At 41.4% G+C, this 20,302-nt stretch overlaps 2 protein-coding genes and 1 pseudogene across 2 annotated transcripts; 1 reads left to right on the top strand and 2 right to left on the bottom strand.

Annotated features, from left to right (window-relative positions):
- Positions 1-1,896: 1,896 nt before the first annotated feature.
- Positions 1,897-3,435, bottom strand: LOC107746755 (probable vesicular acetylcholine transporter-B). The gene has a single exon (XM_016561048.1). It carries the CDS (start codon positions 3,433-3,435, stop codon positions 1,897-1,899), a length of 1,539 nt encoding a protein of 512 aa, XP_016416534.1.
- Positions 3,436-9,281: 5,846 nt separating this feature from the next.
- LOC107746744 (RPE-retinal G protein-coupled receptor-like) lies at positions 9,282-13,447 on the bottom strand (annotated as a pseudogene).
- Positions 13,448-15,146: 1,699 nt separating this feature from the next.
- Positions 15,147-18,210, top strand: LOC107746743 (leucine-rich repeat, immunoglobulin-like domain and transmembrane domain-containing protein 1). The gene is made up of 4 exons (XM_016561035.1): positions 15,147-15,420; positions 15,829-16,289; positions 16,390-16,695; positions 16,957-18,210. Exons 1-4 carry the CDS (start codon positions 15,272-15,274, stop codon positions 18,030-18,032), a joined length of 1,992 nt encoding a protein of 663 aa, XP_016416521.1. The 5' UTR covers positions 15,147-15,271; the 3' UTR covers positions 18,033-18,210.
- Positions 18,211-20,302: the final 2,092 nt, after the last annotated feature.

Below are 20,302 nucleotides of genomic sequence, written 5' to 3'. Positions count from 1 at the left end.
AGGTGTACACTGACAGAACTACAGTATTTTTTCATAAACTGTCAAATACTAATCACTAGAGAAATTAATTGAAAATTCTTCCGTTATAACTTGTGTAAGTTCAGCAGAATGAATGAGCTGATGTATAGCTCACCTGTGTGATCGGTGTCTGTGTCTCCGGCGGCGCGTCAGCTGTCTGTCAGCCGCTCTGTGGCTCCGGTGTCCGGTCTCCGGTGTCCGTGACTCCGCCCACCGCGCCCGTGACTCCGCCCCCTCGCGCTGAGGTCCTGCAGGTGTTTCCAGAGCTGCTGCTTTCTTCTGTTCCACCAACGTATTATGCTAGACAGAATATTTAATGCTCTTTACTTATAGCTTTTTTAAAAAGAAAATCTGGTTTGTATGCAATTAGAACACATACTTAAGTAAATACTGATTAATAAAGATTATTTTCATCATATAAAATGATGAACAGTGAATCGTTTAATTTTTTTCGTTGTGTTGATTGCACAGATACTATTTAAACTGAACTGAGCTGTGCTGCGTTTCCCAAAAGCTTCGTAAGCCTAAGAAGTTCGTAAAAACGATCGTACGACTGATCTTAATATTACGGTCTGTTTCCCAAAAGCTTCGTAACTTAAGTAGCACTTGAAAATCATCGTAGATCTAGGAGTGCTGTGGAGTAATCTCAAAGCCCTCGGTGCATCGTAAGAAGACAGATTTAAGCGGTCACCTGCAGGACAATCGGCAGATTACACCTTTAACTTTATTCAAGTGCAATGTGATTATAATATTAAGTTTTGATTGTACTTTATTGTACACTTTAATACTCGTTTTTATGAATTTATAAATGAAATAATTAAAAAGGGCAGGAAAAATAGAAGAAGAATAAAAGATAGAATAGAATAATATAATATAATATAATATAATAGTTATTATATCCGAGTTGTCTGGAAAGCAGCATTAGGTTAAAATTTCAATAAACGAGCGTGTACTACAATTACGAGCCATTCTATGAGGTGACATTTCAGCACTTGACACGGATAGCGACTCCTAAGAAGCACTGAAAGCACAGCTACGTGTGATTGCGTTAAGTGCATTTTTGGGAAACGCACGTGAAACAATAACGAACGATCGTAAAAGGACTCGTAGAAAACTCTTAAGATCTAAGATCAGTCGATATCGAGAAACTCAGCCCTGGATGATGACATCACTGAATTCAATGATGAACTGCCTTTAACTGAAATCTGAGTGTTTACTATTTTCCTTCTGCATTAATGACACACTATTTTCCTAATTAATGCTGTACAGTTGCTTTGACACAATCTGTATTGTTAAAAGCGCTATATAAATAAAGGTGACTTGACTTGTGTGATGAAAAGAAGCTAACGCTGATAAATAATCTGCAAAATTTATAGGGGAAAGATGCCATTTTTATTTCAGAGCTGTAAGTAATTAAATTGTCTTTATAATTTGCTTATATTTGTTCCCACGTTAACAGGTCCAGATTATATATTTCGTTTCCATGAAAAGTGATCAAACTCACACGAATCCAGGCGGACACAAAACTCCTCGGCTGTCGATTAAAGATCCTTCTTCTTAGGACTTTTGAGAATTTAAATAAATATAAAAAAACGACAAAAGTTCATTCGTTGCCACATTTATTAGTAGTGATTCAGTCAGTAAAAAGGCACATGTATGGAAATATGACCATTGGTTTTATTTGGGTTTTGAGAAGTTACATCTACACACTTCATCTACTCACATCTTCTACACACTGCAGGAGAGACAGTCGCTCAGAGCCAAATGTAATCGTTTCTATCTAAATCATAAAAGACACGTCTCTGAGCGCACACAGTCATGAGTGAGGGAATAAATATTGCACATCAGAGCTGAACGTTTGCGGTATAATCTCTGTAGTTAAGTGAGCTCGGGTCCCGACGATTCCTCCTCCGAGAGAGACCTGGGTGCCTCGAAGAGCCCGTTCTCGGCCACGGGACACACGTTAGCGGTCGTGGTGCACAAGCCCTTTCTCCGGAGTCTGCGCTCCTGCATGCGGATGGAGTCGTAGAGTCCCTTGGGTTCTTCCTCCAGCAGCACGTTCCTCTCGGAGCAGGACTTCTTCATCTGGCACACGCAGCGGAGCAGCAGCAGCGCCGGCGCGTAAAGCACGTTCACCAGACCCATGCCCAAGTTCAGCTGAACGAAGCCCAGGTTGTGCACGATCTGCCCTGCGACTACAGGCCCCAAAGCGTAGGCGAGAGAGTATGAGATGTCCGCGATGGCATAGACGCTGCCGTAGACGGACACGTGACGCACGTCCACCAGGAAGGCCAGCGTGGGCAGCAGCGCCGTGTCCACCAGCGCGATGCCGAAGCAGACGCCGCACAGCGGGAGCATCAGCTGGCCCGGGGTCCTGCAGGCGGGCACCGTGCAGGAGCTGGCCCCGATGATCACCATCCCGAGCGCGCCGTAGAACCACTGCAGCTCCGGGTATTTGGCGGCCAATCGGACGGTGACGTAAACCCCGAGCACGTGCGGGAAGAAGGCCGGCAGCCAGATCAGACCCATCTCCCACTGGGAGGCGTTCATCGTGCTCTCCATCCAGCTGGAGATGGTGGGCTCCAGGAACGCCAGCGGGATGTTGCAGACGGTCAGCGCGCCCGCCACCACGGCGATGTACGGGTCGATCATGAGCCGGTAGATGGGCGTCCCGACCGGCATGTTCGCGCGCGTGCCGTTAGAGAACGGTCTGATCACGGTCAGGAGCAGAACGCCGTCCGCCAGGCACACCGAGGCCAGAACTATGAACGGGACGCGTTTCCCTGCGAACTCGTACAGGACTCCGCCGAACGGAGGCGCCACGAGGCTCCCGAACGAGATGAAGGCGAGCGCGACGCCCAGCGCGCGGCTCCGCTCTGCTTCCTCCGTGTATCTGTCCGCGATCATCGCGATCCCGGAGGTGTCTGCGAACGCCGAGCCCAGACCCTGCAGGCTGCGCGCCGCGAACAGCGTCCCGTAGTTCTCCGCGAACGCGAAGATGCAGGTGGAGACGAACATGACCAGAAGCCCGATCAGCAGCGGGATGTCGTACCCCACGCGGTCGATGAAGGTGCCCGATAAAGGGCTGACCATGAGCTGCAGAATGGCTTTGGAGGCGAACAGCACCCCGATCTGAATGTCCAGGCTGTCCCGGTTCGCTCTGCTCACGGAAGAGTTGGCATGAGTGCGCGCAGCCTGCTCGGTCTCCAAATCCGCGAGATAGTCGGGGATGATGGGAACGATCACCATGTAGAGCATGTTGTCCAGCAGAAGCGCGACGCAGACGATCACCAGAATGAGCTTTCTCTGCCGGTTGGGGTCTTGCATCGCGCTGCCGAGCTGTTTAGTTCTTTCGCCCATTTCGGACAACTTTAGGGCGGCAGATTTCGCCAAACCGGCAGAGCCGTCAGACTCCATGACTGTCTAAAAGCACGTTTAGCTCAAGAGAGCTTCAGTCCTTCAGAGCGCAGTTTCATTCCTCTCCTGCGCAGCGACGCGTCTTCGCACGAACTTCCCCGGTGTCCGGCGCGTCTGACAGGTGACGCGCTACTCTTCTCTCTTCGAGGGTACAGTCCTGAGCATTTCTGCATGTCCACTTCTGCTGAGCTTCTTTCCATTTACATTCCCGTTACGCGCGCAGTGGTGGTTCACATCAGTTCTTCTTCCATCAGAAGCAGCAGACTCGCTGCGGGCACACACTCTGTGCCACGGTCAGTTTCCTCTGATTTCTCTCCTCTGGTCATCAGCTGCGTCCGTCTGCTAATTCTCTGACTGACCAATCAGAGTCTTGATCACACATCACAAAAATACTACTACACCAGCCCAGCTCTTATTCTGTTCTCCAAACACTGAAAACAAGATTCGTCCTGCATCGCGTACTCGTGTCTAAATGACGTCTGCTAACAACCCCAATCTGTTTGCTGCACAAATACACGAATAACAGATGTATAAATAACTCATTAATAATCGCAGCGCAGGGACTCAGTCAGATCAGGTTAATGTACTCTGAGTTTGGATCAGTTATCATTTAAAAACACACACAATTCAGTGTCAAGAGAATATTCTGATAATAGCCAGTTTGCTATTTTTATTTTTATTTTTGCTATTTCTATTTTTATGCGAATGTATTTGTGTGAAGGTTAAATTAGGGCCATTATTTAAAGGACGAAAACATATAATCATGAAGTATTATTTAAATATTTGAATTCACAAAATAACAACAACACAATAACGTGATATCACCTTTTGGAAAGCATTTGGGAAAATATTAAAACAAGCCACCGTTCCCCTGTCTAGTGTTCTGTGTACAGATGATTAAACAGATTGGTTTACACAGGGGCTAGAATTAGGGACGCTAGGGTCATGTGCCGACCATCCAGCGACTATAGTCCCTAGCAATGATTTTGATCAAACAATTAAATGCATGTATATGTTCTGGTAATTTCGGACGCATCTGAAATATGTCATATCACTGAAGTTAAAGTAAATGGGTTAGAAATCTGCGCGCTTTCGAGGACACACATTTAATACACGGGCGGAGTAACACACCCCGCTGGAGAAACGCAGCGCCGCGTTTAGAACAACTCACAGCTATTGCACCCAGCTCAAAACAGCAGCTCAGAACAGTTAAAGTACAAGTTCACTTCAGGAATTAACCAAGTTGTGTCGATGAGTTTGAAATACGGTGATTGACTAAACTGAGCAAACGGGAAAAGCAAGCGTGATCTATGGCCATGGCGTGCGGTTTATCTGTCAGTCAGGTGCGCATGAAACTTTAGTTACTACAGAAACAGTAGAGTTTTCTTTCACAATCATCCTGGTGGGCCCAATTCGATTAATATTAAAATACAGTTATGCGTGATTAAGACACCCAGCGCTCTGATGCTGCTGTAATGTTGGTTCACAAAATCAAAATTGTGGAATAATTATCTGTAAAACATAGCCTACACGCATAAATTAAACTGCAAATGTAAATATAATTTATTTTCGTCTCGTTTTCTTTGAATACAAATTAATAACGCGAAAACAAACTTTTATCTCCGAGCAGCGGCGCGTTTAACGCGCGGATCTGAAGGCATTAAGCGCGCGTCAGCGGCGCGACACTGACCTCTGCTGGACAGATGACAGAGATCAGGGGCCTCGTTTATAAAATGTAGCGTATAAACCGTCCTAAATTTGTTCTAAGATCAGTTCTCAAAAGTGCGTAAGTGCGATTCAGAGACGAAGGTGCGCACAGAAACGTACGCCTCTCTTCCAGATGTGATGTTTATAAATCACAAATTATCTTGAAATTGTGCGCAGCTGACTGGTGTCAGATCTCCGCCCCCTAATTAATATCATTACCATATAAAAGAGCAATATCCGACTTTCTATGCTTGAGAATGACGAGCACAAAGAGAAATAACTGTACTGAGTCTGAAACAGAGGTCCTGCGGGACGCTTTTTATTTAATAATGAGTAATTATTCTGTGGACAAACAATATGTGTGTGGTTATATTTTTTTTCTATTGACTATTATCAAAATTACTACTTCTAGAAACAACAGATATAATAATAATAATAATAATAATTATTATTATTATAATAATAATTATAAAACAATTAGGTTTCCAAAAGTAAGAATAAAGTACGAATTCAAGTAAAATTCAGTCATCTTATAAAAAGTGAGCCATCCTACTCTTAAAATCACTTGCTATGACAACTAATAAAACGTTTAGTATCACTAAATTCTTGCAAAACTTTAAAAAAACCTTATTGAAAGAAAAATTGGACGTTTCATATCATAATAAAATGAATTATTACTCGATTACGGTCTCCGGTCTGAAAAAACCTGCATGTGATTTAGCATTTCTTTATATTTACACAGTTTACTAATGCTGCTCATTAATGTACTGACACAAAAATATATAGTGTATTTTATACAAATATAACTGATGTAAATGACAAAAACAAAGTTTAAGGCTGATGTCTATTCATTTTCACAGAAGCAAAGCAGCAGATGTTATAAATAAAAACAGTTAACAATGTTATTGAATAGAATATATTAAAACCGTTATTGCACGACATAAACCTATTCTTATACACAGACAAAACAGTCGAGATGCGTTTATGCTTTTCCCCCCTATTTTTTCTATTTTACGCATTAGTATTAAATCAAGACTTCGCAAGTTCTCTTGTAAAATAAAATAATAAAACAACAACATGGAATAAACCGTGTACAGAAAGCTAGTAAAGAACTCTCAACATTAGGCTACTAAAAAGGTCAGTTTAATCTCGCAAAAACTCCCGTTAATAAAAAATCTGACTACACTGCACAATTAATCTCTTACACTGCATCTTTATTATTAATCTCTTACAGTGCATTATTATTATTGCAGCTCAGATGTTCAAACAGCTGCAGTACTCTGACTTCGCCACAAGGAGAAGTGTGTCCTGCTCAGACCCTGACGCGAGGTAAGTACTTTTCCTCATCAAAGACCGTTTTTATAAATACGAATGTTGCTGTAGATTTTAGTGTACGCACACTCTACACTCTAAAAAATGCTGGGTTACATATAACCCAACCGCTGGGTCAAAACAACCCAATAGCTGGGTTTGTCTCTTTTTAACCCAGCGCTGGGTTATATTCAGCATTTTTTAGAGTGTACGATCAAATCTGTGCGTACACACATTTTATAAACGAGGCCCCTGGAGCTCACCTGCACCTCTCACACTGTCATAGTAATGCTTTTGTTTCCGAGAATAATACTGATGATAATTAAACAATAAGATACGCTCTTTATGTGGACTATATTGATAATCATAACTAACTAATGATAACAGATTTTTTCATAGCGGTGTTGATTTAACATACATGCATAGCAAGTGATAATATTGATCTATAAGGAAAATCATCTTTAAAGTTGTTCAGATGAAGTTCTTAGCAATGCATATTACTAATCAAAAATTAAGTTTTGATATATTTACGGTAGGAGATTTACAAAATATCTTCATGGAACATGATCTTTACTTAACATCCTAATGATTTTTGGCATAAAAGAAAAATGTATAATTTTGACCCATACAATGTATTGTTGGCTATTGCTACAAATATACCCCAGCGACTTAACACTGCTTTTGTGCTCCAGGCTCACATATAAGGTTAAGAACTGATATTTGAGTGTTGAACTGAATTAGTGTTAAATGAACTCTTTCTTCTACTCTAGTCTGTAACATGACAGTCATATTAGATGCTGCCTAATGAGTTTTAAACCTCAGAACTAAAAATGTCTTTCTATGGTGATATCTGCCTGAATACACACACAGTAGTTCAGCACAGCGTTGCTCAGTTTGGCCGCTAGATGGCGGTTTCTGATTGAAATAAGCAGATGAATGAAGTCTAACTCACAGATTTGGTTTATGTCAGAGACCCATGAAGACATACGCAACGCAATATATTACGACATACAGTATATTTCTTATACGCCACAAAGTAGTGAAAAATATTAATATTGTGAGAGTTATTTGTTACAGGTGTGTGTTCAGGTGGATGTGGATTGTCTTTTATCAATGTTTAGATTAATGTGCACTGCAATAAATTATTATTGTGTGTTGCTCACTAGATTACACTTAAATCTTCTAAAAACATTTTTCTTTAGGATAACAATAATATGTAATGGGGTTCACATGTTGTATTTAAGGTTAGTAAAAGTAAACAGGTTTGGCTCAACAAACTGAACTCCGAACTCTGAAATAAAGGGAATGATGAAAAGAAGCTGGAAAATGCCACAGGAGTAATATACATATTATTTAATTATCTCTAGAGTTGTGAATGTACAAATAAATGAACACTCTCCAAAACATCTGGAAGAATAATCATGGCCATATGTGTTGCATGTATAAACACAATAGAATATATATGTATGTTATAGACAGTAAAATGACTCGTATAGTGTAGAGACTCGACTCTCAGTGACTCGCTGAAACACAGCAGCACACTGTTGTTCTTCTGTATGAATGTCATTTGTTTACATCGTCTTTTCTCTCAGCAGGGATTCACAGAGTTAATGATTCAACAATCGGATCTTTGTCCTCAGATACCAGCAAACACATCTGCTAATTATCTGCACATCTGTAAATAATTAAGACTATTTGCAAAGATTTTTTTTTTTATGTGGAGAGAGTGATTTTCTGGTCTTTTAACCTATTCTGTGAAATATAAATGGTCAAGGCAGGATTGTTATTTGAACAAGTGAAGTCTCTCATTTTGGGTCAAACCAAAACTTTTTTTCCCAATAACTAAAGCAAGTATTTACATGAGTTTTACAATTTGAGTTGAATTACTGAAATAAATGAACTTTTCCACGACATTCTAATTTATTGAGATGCACCTGTATGTGACATTTACCTAAATAAAACTAACTGGACTCTTTTACACAGACCACATACACAGATGTCGCTTATTTGTTTCATTAATTGCATTATTCTTGCATCTTACGTAACTACAGAATTTTCTCTCCACTGATGGCAGATCTTATTTAAACATTTAGTCATAAGAAATTGGCCAGATAATTTTATGTGCAATACGGGAGAGAGTCACATTAAAATATCTGAGACGTAAATCTGCTTTGTCACAGGAAGTGTTTGTCAGGTTTGCTTTGAGAAACTTCAGAAAAAATCTTCATTGTGATCTAATCTAGAGCTTCAGGGCCGTGTGAAAGTTTCTCTGGAGTGTTTATGCTCTTCTTGTCTATTTAAAAGGCTGTTTCTGAGAAGAGTCAAGAAGTTAATCCTGCTTATGTGGTCAGCGGCACCTTAGAGACCGTAGATAGAAACCTGCTGAAACTGCACTGACCCACAAATTGTGTGTGAGAATGTGTGTGTGTGTGTGTGTGAGAGAGAGAGAGAGAGAGAGTGTGTGTGTGTGTGTGTGTGTGTGTCAGGTGTGTGAGAGTGTGTGTGTGTGTGTGTGTGTGTGAGAGAGTGTGTGTGTGTGAGAGAGTGTGTGTGAGAGTGAGTGTGTCAGGTGTGAGAGAGAGTGAGAGTGAGTGAGTGAGAGAGTGTGTTCTGCCTTTCTAAAAATAGTGCTCAAGGTGTTTTTTCTGTGCATTTCTTGAAATGAATCAGTGTTGACCAGTAATTGTTAAAATGCTTTGAAACCTGTTAAAAATATATTCTGAAGAGCTTAAAGAGCAAATAACTGGAAAAATAGACAAAGCATTGCCATGAATTTGAACAAATAGCATTAAAAAATGTACTATTTTTTGTCATGTTCAGTTTTTTTGATCATTTAGCTCATGTTAAATACACCTGATTCCAGGAACTGTGGAGGACTGTGAACGGACAGACGTCAATACATAGTTCACTCGCATTAAAAGAGTAAGAAAGACAATAAAGGGAAAAAGCTCTTAGTGAATGAATTAAAGAATGAACAGACGTTCCTCTTCAGCTCTGCTCTGCTGTGTTTCTGAGGAACAGAGTAGTTTCAGAGTTCGGTCGCTGGGTCCGAGAGTCGCCTGTGACCGGCTGCGGTAAAGCTCTCCTGATCCTCTTTGGTCTTCAACACACGTCAGAAACCCAAATCTACTGATATGAGAGCAGCTCCTTGTGCAGAGGAATTACTGCAGATTACAAAACCCTGGAGAATTTCTAATCCTAAACGTGAATGTTAATTAGCCTCCGCTTCGAGATCTGAGCTGGAGACGGAGAAGATCTGTGAACTGTGTTCCTTGAGCAACAGACCGACCCTGTAATAAGTGAACGTGGATTTGAATAAAAGCATCTGCATAAATGAGCATTCGAACTCCTAACTAACACACACAGAGGAATCAGGGCATTTACTGAGTCAGATGATGGTTAGTGAAGGAAACCAGCTAAACCAGTGAAGATGACCATCTGCAAGCCAATCCTTGATGAGAGATTCTAGTGGAGTTCATTCACCTTCATCAGTCCTCTTCTGAGCCCCTAAAGAACCAGTGACAAACTGTCTTGTGCCTCACAGTTTATTCTGTGGATTAACAATGAAAAGCCCTTTTGTTTTTAGCGGTTCATTCACTGGTCTCAAGTTTTGGTTACTTTTACACATGAATAGTGGATACTCATGCACTGATCAACAGCGATTGTAAGGCAAGAACAATGAAATGGTGAAATGATTGTGTCCTGAATGAACTGTGTAAGTCATCTCTCTCACGCTCCAGGAAACTGAAATAAGGCTTCATATGTCAGTCTTCAATAAGCACTCAGTGAAATTCTGGACAAATATCTCCAAATGTGTTAGGCACTGATTTGACATATACAGTGAATTACAGTCACATCACGTGTAAATTCTTGCAGACTCGTCTGAATACAACATTACATGGCTAAAGCTCTTTCACTATTTCATTTTGTCTCCAGACTTCTGCCCGGTGAGGAACTGCCAGACTCCTCCGCGGTAGAACTCGTTACCGAACGCGAACAGGACGGCGTGGAAGATCGGAGACGTCTTCGCCAGCACCGGGAGGATCTAGAGGATCAGACGACCGTCATCAACACTGAGATCAACACGAGAACAATGATTTATCAAGCCAGTGGAAGATTTTAAAGATCACCAGTGTTTGTTTTCTAACCATTCTGAGCTTTGGTGAAACGAGGTTAACGTTCTCGAAGCAGGCGTATGTGCACATCAGAACATACGGACCCCAGCAGAACAGCAGCGCTTTCAGAGGTAAACCTGTGTTAAACTGCAGGACAGAGAGGAGAAGCGCTGACACAAAACACCAACACACACCATTCACTGCTCAAATCATGCTTTTATCTACAACATCACGAAAAACCAGACCAGAAATCTGACGCTTGCGTTATAGACACGCTCCGTGCTTCTAGTTAAAATTGCTTATTTCTCTGGATTTAAACATTCTTCGAAACATTTGGGATAATGTAAGTACACAAGTCAGCAAACTATATAACACTGTTCTAGTGGTTTTTGGATATTTTAATAAAAAAATCTTACATATTGTGCCTTTAATGCAAGCAAGGGATCTTAAAGCACACAGAATGCTGAGCATGTGGCTGATCTATGGATGATTCATGTCATTCTCACTGCAGATGAATGTCAGAGACGTGCCTCTCTTCTGCATGTACAGAGTTAAACACAGCCTCATTACAGCCCATAAAACTGGTTTAGTTTGCTGCACAAAATGCATCACTGATTATACTCGGGTTATAAAAATTGATAATTGAAATGTACAACATCATAGGGGACAGCAATTACTTAAAATGATAAATTATACACATATATACCAAATGAATTTAAAATATGATTTTTAAAAAAAGTTTTTTTAATGAAAAATGCAACGTGAAATCATACTAGGCGACAGCAAAGTTCCTACAAATGAAGATACGTTGTGTCTAATTGGAGCGTATGTTGACTGAGGAGAGTGCGAGTACCTTAAAGTGGTGTGTCTTTTTGAAATAAGCGTAGATGGCATTGTAGGAGGACTGTAAAACCATAACAGGGAATGCTAAATACAGTACAGTGATGGACAGCATGTAGGTGATGTAACTCCTGAAGAAGACAGCAGAGAAGAAAACTACGTATTACTCTTGCATGCAAATTCAAATTCATCATGATATTCAAAATCATCAGTAGTCATGTCCAGGCAGGACAGACATTATTGTTTGTCCATATTTTTCATATATTTCTGATTAGTAATGTGCTGTAGTTTTTGATTTGAGTTGCGTGAGCTATGAAATAGAAACTAGAGCGAAGTCCGTTTGTGTTCTCGTGTGTGAGATGGACGCACCAGTCTCCTTGCGTGTAGTCGAGCGTACAGCATGTTTTCATCGGCTCAAAGTCAAAGACGCCCCATCCAATGGCCGGCAGCGGCAGAGCGGCCCAGAACACAGCCAGGATCCAGATGATGGTGCTGATGGTCACAGACGTGCTCCAGAACATCTTCTGCTCTGGAAACAAAAACAACTAACTCATCGATTTACAGCCGGTCAGCTGAGACAGTGCAGGAAAGCTGTATTAAAATGATGATAAAACCCACTAAACCCAGGAAAACTACTGAAGAATTGAATGCAAGCCTTACAGAAACAAGAGTACAACTAATGTCTTGCGTGTCAATACTGAACAATAATAAAGTAACATTTTATGGATGGCAGATGCTCTCTGTTTATACTCACTAGTACAGTATTGATGATATCTGTCCCAAGCAATGGCAGTCAGAAAACTGATGCCGGCGAGGATTGACACCATTCCCTGAAAAGCGTGCATCTGACAGCCCTCCGACCCAAACGGCCAGTATCTTCCAGAGTTCAGAAAAAACACAAATACACACAGGTGTTTGAATATTTATACATACATGTGATATTTCTCATTTTCATATTAAAACTATGTGTTCTTCTGTGTCTAGCGGTTGTATTTCTTTTCTTTCTTTCAAACTTTTGTTTCAAGTCAAATTCCTTGTCTGCAATAACACCAATAAGTTATGTGAGAAATAGTCATCACATTTTTATTTATTTTTGTCATATCTTTTCACACAATTTTAGAAGTTGCTATTTTCCAAATTTCATAAGCAAGTGTTTAGTTTGGAAAGATTCGGTTCTGGATTCATACTGTAGTTTAGCTGGTTAGTCTCACCTCAGGTAACTAGCGTAAGCAGCCACTAAACCGTTAATGTTGAGGCTCAGATCAGCCACAGCCAGGTTAAAGATGAAGAAGTTATTGGGCGTCTGCATCTCCTGGATTCTGAGGAACGCCATCACCGAGATAAAGTTAAGAAAGAAACCGAGAAGACCTAGAAGAAAATATTCAGATATTCAGACTGAACAGAATTCATAACACTGTGCACCGCATACAAAGAGCAATCATAACAAAACAATATATAATGCTGTTAGAAGAATGACCATGTCCACAGTAACAAGTATCAATAAGCACCACAGTGATCAGATCAGATGCCATCACTGTATGATCATTACACCACGGAACTGACTGTTTTCTTTTCTTTTTTTCTAATCCAGAAACTATTTACGAAGCTTTCTACAGATCAATAAGAGCAGCCTTCATTAATCGATAGAACAGCCTTCACTAATCACAGACATAAAGAACTTTTGCATGTTTGTCAATACATTCATCAATGAAGAACTGATTGATTGATTGATTGATTGATTGATTGATTGATTATCAGCAGCACTCACCGCCCACCAGCAGCGCAAGGCGAACATGTCGAAGTCACTGAATCCCTCCGGTAACTTGTATGAAGCCATTGTCCAAGATACTTCTCACTGCTGACCACTGCGCTACAGTGCGAGACTTTATATGTGTGTTTATTCCTTATGAAAGCTCGTGTGTGATTTAAAGCCTAGTCTGAAATCCCCACAAGAATGTTTTAATACCGCAAAAGTTTGTGAAATCAGATCTGCAGCGCTCGCTCGCCTCAGTCCTGCGTCTGAACTGTGCATTACAAGCAGATCACAGTCCTCCATATACAACTCTCTCTGGCTTTACTGATGCTTTAAAAAACAAACAGTGCACGCTTATACAACAATGAAATATAATGCTGCAGCTGCAAAATATTTTATCAGAATATATTAACTTCATTTTATACAAAAGTGTTGTTGTCATGATAAAGTTTTTGGAAAGGAGTGCAATTGCAATTCCACTGCCAGCTAATCCAAAATTCACAATGTTTGTAAATGAAATGTTTGTGTCCTACATAAAAAATAATGGGAAATTGATTATAATTGGTTGTCCCGTTCTTCTTAAAACACATTGATTTGAATACCTTTTATTGTGTTATGTTTGAAAACTTTATATTGTGAATGAAATGAAATCGTAGCCATGACAATAGAAGCGACAACAAAGTAACATCACGAAATGTTTGAGGTATAATGTGGTGATCTGACTACACTGGGCTCCAGTGCAAAAGGCTGTAATTAGGAAACTAATTCTTATATCTCAGCTTTCAGATGTTAATGCCATTGGGAAATAACATACGTACACTTCAGTGAAATGTGTTCACTGTAATCTCTCTAAATTCTTTTGGCTGACTCTTTCTAAAGAGCGCAGAACAAAACATTTCAGAGCAGCATGTGTGCTTTCTCCTCAGGATGAATCGCTGGTGTTGTTGTTTCCCCAGTTCCTTTGAGAGAAGGGTCTATTAAATGAATAAATTAAAATATACAGTTCTGAATGAGCCTGAGAATTCATTAAGTTTGAAAGTGAGTTTATTCATAGACTGAATAATTGGTGTGGATATCCATTATGAACTCTGAGCCTCATTTCCTTTATCTTGACACTGGACAGAATGTAACATTGCATAGTGGAACAAACATATATTTGTTATAATATAGTAATATGTTTGTATGTAGTATACAAAATATAGGCTAATATATTTTGAATAAACACACACAAATGTCTGTAGGCTACTTTAGTCTGAGATGAAGACTTTTGCTCTGTACTGCCACCAGGTGTTTTAAATGCATATTCACTCTGATTTTAATATGTTAAAAGTATCACCATCTGCTTTTTTTGCTTGAATCATATAGGCATTATAGACCAAACAGACAATAAGGATAATAATATTAGGTAACCACTATTAATATGTGAGTAAAGTTGATGCAATAGTAAAGATATTATACCTGAAAAAAATCTGAAAAATGCATCTTTCATATTATCATAAATTTAATGCATCATAAACACGGTGTTTTATGCTAAATTCCTGCCTTTGATCATTACTGAATCAGTTGTAGTTTTGATGTATTTGTATGTCAAGTCAAAGGTCAAACTAACAACACTGATCTTTTTCGCATGTATAAAATAACCTATAGTGTGCTGGGTTTCCATTTCTATGTCTGTTATAACATTTTCAATTTAAATAATCTTCAAAAAGACACATCACAAAAAAAGCAACATTTCCTCGACACTCTATGATTTACTCAGTATGTCTACTGAAAATAGAGGAGAACAAAGCCATTCACCAATAAGATGCTGTGAATTCACAAACTGTTGTCCAATCCCAGGTCTAAAATTAACTCTCCAATCAGAAAAAGAAATGTCTGTTCTCTATATATACAAAAGACAAGCACACAGCCTATGGGCTTCCAGGAAGGAATAATCGTGTAAGTCAAAATACCCCAAGTCCTTCCTCTAATCTGCTCTATCCCTTTTATCTGGGGATTTGGAGCAGATCGAGCAGAAAGTGCTTGAGAGAGACACAGAGATGCTGCGTGTGCTGCGTGATTAACAGACTCAAACCCATCCGGACAGTAGCTAGAACAGATAGCGCAGAAGATGTGCGCTCTGGGCTTGTGTGCTTTTGCGTCCGGCCGTGTGTTTCAGGTTTTTGCGCTGGTGCTGTGCTGCTTTCCATTGATTTGCAGCACCTGTCCTGCTCAATGCAGCTGCTTCTACCACAAACTGAGCGACGGATCGAAGTCGAGGTGAGATTTCACATGGACTGACATTTACCTAAATGAAACCATCCTGTAGAAAAGTCTCATATGGACCGTTGTCTGCAGAATATTTACAGGCCAGATTGACTGTGCTTTTTATTTAGTCGTTGGATTAACGTGTGTGTGATTTTTAATCTTCTCTGCTTGTTAGTTGCAATGTTTCAGACCTCTGGCATTCATCACACACACACACACACACACACACAGTAAAGATAATAAACTACAATAAAAGCAAATTCAGAAATGAAAGCTAGTCAAAGAGAACTTTATCATAGCACTATATTGTAGCAATGTTGAGTACGATAATCTCAAAGTGGAGTTTTCTTTCTTGACTGGCATTATCAAATATCTCAACAAAAGGAGACTGTGCTTGACCCGTGTGATGTGTTTTTATAGGAGCGTCCTGTGTAACGATCCCGACCTCGCCGTCATCCCAAACAACTTTCCCTCGGACACCTCCAAACTCCGCATCGAGAAAACCGCCATCAGCCGCGTCGCCAGCGAATCCTTTCGTTACCTCAGCAGCCTGGAGTACCTCTGGATATCCTTCAACTCGCTCTCCTCTCTCAGCGCAGACAGTTTCCGAGGACTTTACGCCTTGGACGAATTACGGATGGATGGGAATGTTCTCACTTCCTTTCCTTGGGAATGTTTGATGGACATGCCTAACCTTCGGCTCCTGGATTTGCACAATAATAAAATCAGCAGCATCCCAGTTGAAGCAACCATTTACATCAAAAACTTGACCTACCTGGATCTGTCCAGCAATAGTCTGGCCACCGTTCCAGCAGAGGTTCTTACTTCATGGTTCTCTCCGAAACCTCCTCAGGATGCAGAGAATTCCAAAATGATATTAGGTGAGTTAGTTTCTGCTTTTAAACCATTTCAGTTCTGTTGTAAAGTCTTAGTCATTGACAAATAAAGAAACGTTGACAAAAGCGTCTGTTCTTTGCGCAGGTCTCCACGACAATCCCTGGCAGTGTGACTGTCGTCTCTTTGATTTGGTGCAGTTCCAGAAGTTCCCTTCCTCCTCTGTGGCGTTCATCGATACGTGTCTGCGCTGCGCCAAACCGGAGAGCCTGTCGGGAGTCCTGTTCTCTGATGCTGAGCTCCGCAAGTGTCAGGTTCCCCGCGTGCACACGGCCGTTGCGAGGATCCGCAGCTCCATCGGAAACAATGTCCTGCTGCGCTGCGGGACCATCGGCGTTCCCATCCCCGAGCTGTCCTGGACCCGAGCCGATGGCAAGCCCATGAACGGCACCGGTACGTGTGATGTTTGCATCTCATCTCATGTCTCCCTTGGTGTATTGCTACTGTTAAATAAAGCATCCAGGCATGGTTAATGCGTCTGTTAAATAAATGGAATCTGTTGCTTGTGTATTAAGAGAGCAGCAAATATATAAATAAAGCATGCAGGCGAAATTTGCTGTAATTACTGTTATGTCTAACTGTACTGCACAGTTAGATGCAAAATGCAACTTCAGAACTTATATTAAAGTGAGTGTTTTTTGTTTGATCCTGTAGTTCAACAGGAAATCTCTAAAGAGGGCATCATCTGGTCCATTCTCAGCGTTCCTGCCGTTTCGTACAGAGATTCAGGGAAATATGTTTGCAGAGCCACTAACTTTGTCGGGAGTGCTGATGCCATTATCTCACTTGTCATTTCTGATACGTGGCAAATCGATGAAGCGGTCGCCAAGAGAAGTCACGGAAAGAAGAACGCTGGATTCGGCCGAGCGGCGTATCAAGAGAAACTCATCGCCAGATACGTGCCGCCGGCCACATCAGCTGCTGTGCCCATCATTGAGCCCCTAAACGGACCCAAAGCCACGTCATCCATCCAGATCGAAAGCTACAGCATTTCTGACGGTGTTACCAAAGCGAAGGCCACAGCGGCACCTGCAGCGGCCGCAAGAACGGACAGCAGCATGGCGGAGCTTCAGAAAGATGTCTTGAGTAACCTGGAGGCTAATGCGTCTTCTCTGCAGCAGGGTCCGGAGCGCAGAGTGGTTCGGTCGGTCAAAGTGATCGGTGACACGGACCACACGGTCTCGCTGAACTGGCGCGCACCCACCGCCACCAACACCACGTCCTTCAGCGTTCTGTACGCCGTCTTCGGGGAGCGGGACATGCGTCGGATTAATGTTGCCCCGGGCAAGAATCGCATCACGATCGAAGGCCTCGTGCCCAAAATCAAGTACATAGCCTGTGTGTGCGTGAAGGACCTTGTCCCCAAGAAGGAGCAGTGTGTGATTTTCTCCACGGACGAGGCGGCCAGCGCCAGCGGCACACAGAAGCTCATTAACGTGGTGGTGATCACGGTCGCCTGCGTGATCGCGGTTCCTCTGACGCTCATCGTCTGCTGCGGGGCACTAAAGAGGAGGCTGCAGAAGCTGATGGGCCGGAAGTCCAAAGACATTCAAGACTCGTACGTGACGTTTGAGACTCTGTCTCCAGGCACCAAAGCCAAAAGTCTGGAGGGGGAATATCTCCGCAGACTCAACCCAGACGAGTCCAACCGGCTGCTGTCGGCCCGCTCTAGTGTGGACTCTGAGGCCACGGCCAGAACCGAGGGCCAGCCCAACGAGTACTTCTGCTGACCGACCGGCGGCGTTTCAGACGACTCTGTGCCTAGCGCACTCTTGGTATGGGCCGGATTACACTTTTAATGTGTTCGAAAGCTTCAATACATATCAGCTTTGTCCTTTCTCAGCCCTGAAAGGGTACAAACCACCTTAGAGAAAGTCCGGTGTTCAAAAAGGGAAAATTATCACACAAGAGTGAAATAACAATGTCTGTATTTTTTATTTTTGTCATGCACTTTTCCAATGGTATGTTTATCATTGACTCATTTATCATACATATTCTGCAATGAAATGTCTGTGTCCAACACATAATACCCATCTGTCTAATACAGAAAGTGAAGTGTTAAGATTTTCTGTTTGGACCGTCAGGATGTTACAAAAAGAGAGGGTTAGTGATGTACATGCTTAATAATTTTTCCTTTTTACTTGTTTTCTTTATACTGTTATCTTGTCACAGTGTACTGGGGCAACTATTTTCCACTTTAACCTTAAAACTGTGCTTATAATCTGTCATATCAGGAATATGTTGATGTCTGTACTTATTAAACATGTTTTAAAATATGACTGAATAAAACCATTTTTATATGGTTCTTGTTTTCTGAATGTTTCCTCTTTGTTTATAAAGTGAAAACACATTAGCTGTGCTATTTCTAGATTGTCCGAATGTTCAAAGCAATATTTAGAAACTTCTGAAGAAGCTTGAGCATTAAGGATAATAGGATTTACCCCACTGAACCAGTGAAATGCCGTCAGTCATGCAGAGCTGCTCGTGTCTCCTGTAAACGTAGAACTGCACCGCAATTTATTTCTGTATTTGACATTTTATGTCTGAGATCCCAAATTTAATTCTGTACTGAAGATATTTACATAATAGAGGGAATTCATATGTCCTCACACTTGTTTTATCTCATTTTTTTGTCTATTCTCTCTAGTCTCTCTTGTCCTGTCTAGTCTCTCTTGTTCTCTCTAGTCTCTCTTGTTCTCTCTAGTCTCTCTTGTTCTGTCTAGTCTCTTTAGTCTCTCTTGTTCTGTGGGATACGTGTCTGACCAGATGCTCCTGCAGAGACCAGCCCTTCAGCAGCATCCCTGAGAAATTCGTGAAAATCTGTACTGAAATATCAGACGTAAGTGAAATCCCACATTCTCTACAGTCAATGATTTAGCGTTCTTATGGCTAAATTTGAACAATATAGCACTCATGAATGTTAGACGCCTGGAGGGACTGCAAAACTTGACAGAATTACGTATACAGGGCAACAAATACATTCGATACCATGGACTGCTTTTTAGGACACGCTGAACCTTGAAATTTTAGACCTGCACTGCCAACAATTTCACCGCTAACTCGTCTGTCAGTGTCCAGCTCGGTGTCCTTCTATCCCAAAACCCCACTCTCCCGCTCTCACCCGCCTTACCGCTGGCATCAGTGGATGAAAACATCTATATTAATATACGCATCGCCAATCAGACTGTCTATGGCATCACTATCGAACGGTTTGCCCTGACCAAACCTGCAGAAACCTGGTTCACGGTTTATTTCAGCCATTATGATGCATATGAGATGCCATTTACATGATTTCAGGAGCCAGCCGCTTCTCTCTCAGTGACCTGCTGCCACTTACAAAATATGAAGTGTGTGTGACGTGAAGAACCCTAACTAACCCTAACCCTAACAACTAGTGCATGGTGTTTGTGACGGGCAGCGATCTGAACCCGCTGGAGCAGAGAGACTCATTATTGCCATCGTGTGTGTCATGCTGCTGGCTGTGCCTGCTGGGATGTGTGTTTGCACGAGCGACACAGAACACTGCTTCGAGCGCTGCACGACAGAAGAAGCGACGCAAGAGACACGAGATGCCGGTGATGAAGGAGACAGCACTGCCCAGCTATACTAGACCACATATTAATACACGTGTCAGAGACCAGAGATTCTGTGATTCTTTGTGAATAGAAGCAAACACTGACTGCACTTTAGTTTTCTTCCATTTTCAGTGGGAGGGTTTTCTTGTATGTGCATTGTTTTAAATGTTATAAAATGTCAAACATTAAAGCCAGTGTTGGGAAGTAACTAGTTACATGTAACGGCGTTACGTAATTTAATTACAAAATAAATGTAACTGTAATCAGTTACAGTTACTAAGAAAAAATGTGTAATTAAATTACAGTTATGAAAATGTTAACGATTACAAAGGGGATTACATTTGAATATTTACACACATCCACATACAGATTTAATTGATTTATTTCCCAAATTGCACTGACTACTCTGAGACATAATTTCCGCG

This window comes from Sinocyclocheilus rhinocerous, unplaced genomic scaffold (genome assembly GCF_001515625.1).
Source record: "Sinocyclocheilus rhinocerous isolate Xijiao unplaced genomic scaffold, SAMN03320098_v1.1 scaffold409, whole genome shotgun sequence".
Classification (NCBI taxonomy): Eukaryota; Metazoa; Chordata; class Actinopteri; order Cypriniformes; family Cyprinidae; genus Sinocyclocheilus; species Sinocyclocheilus rhinocerous.
This window is presented reverse-complemented; position numbering and strand designations above follow the sequence as displayed.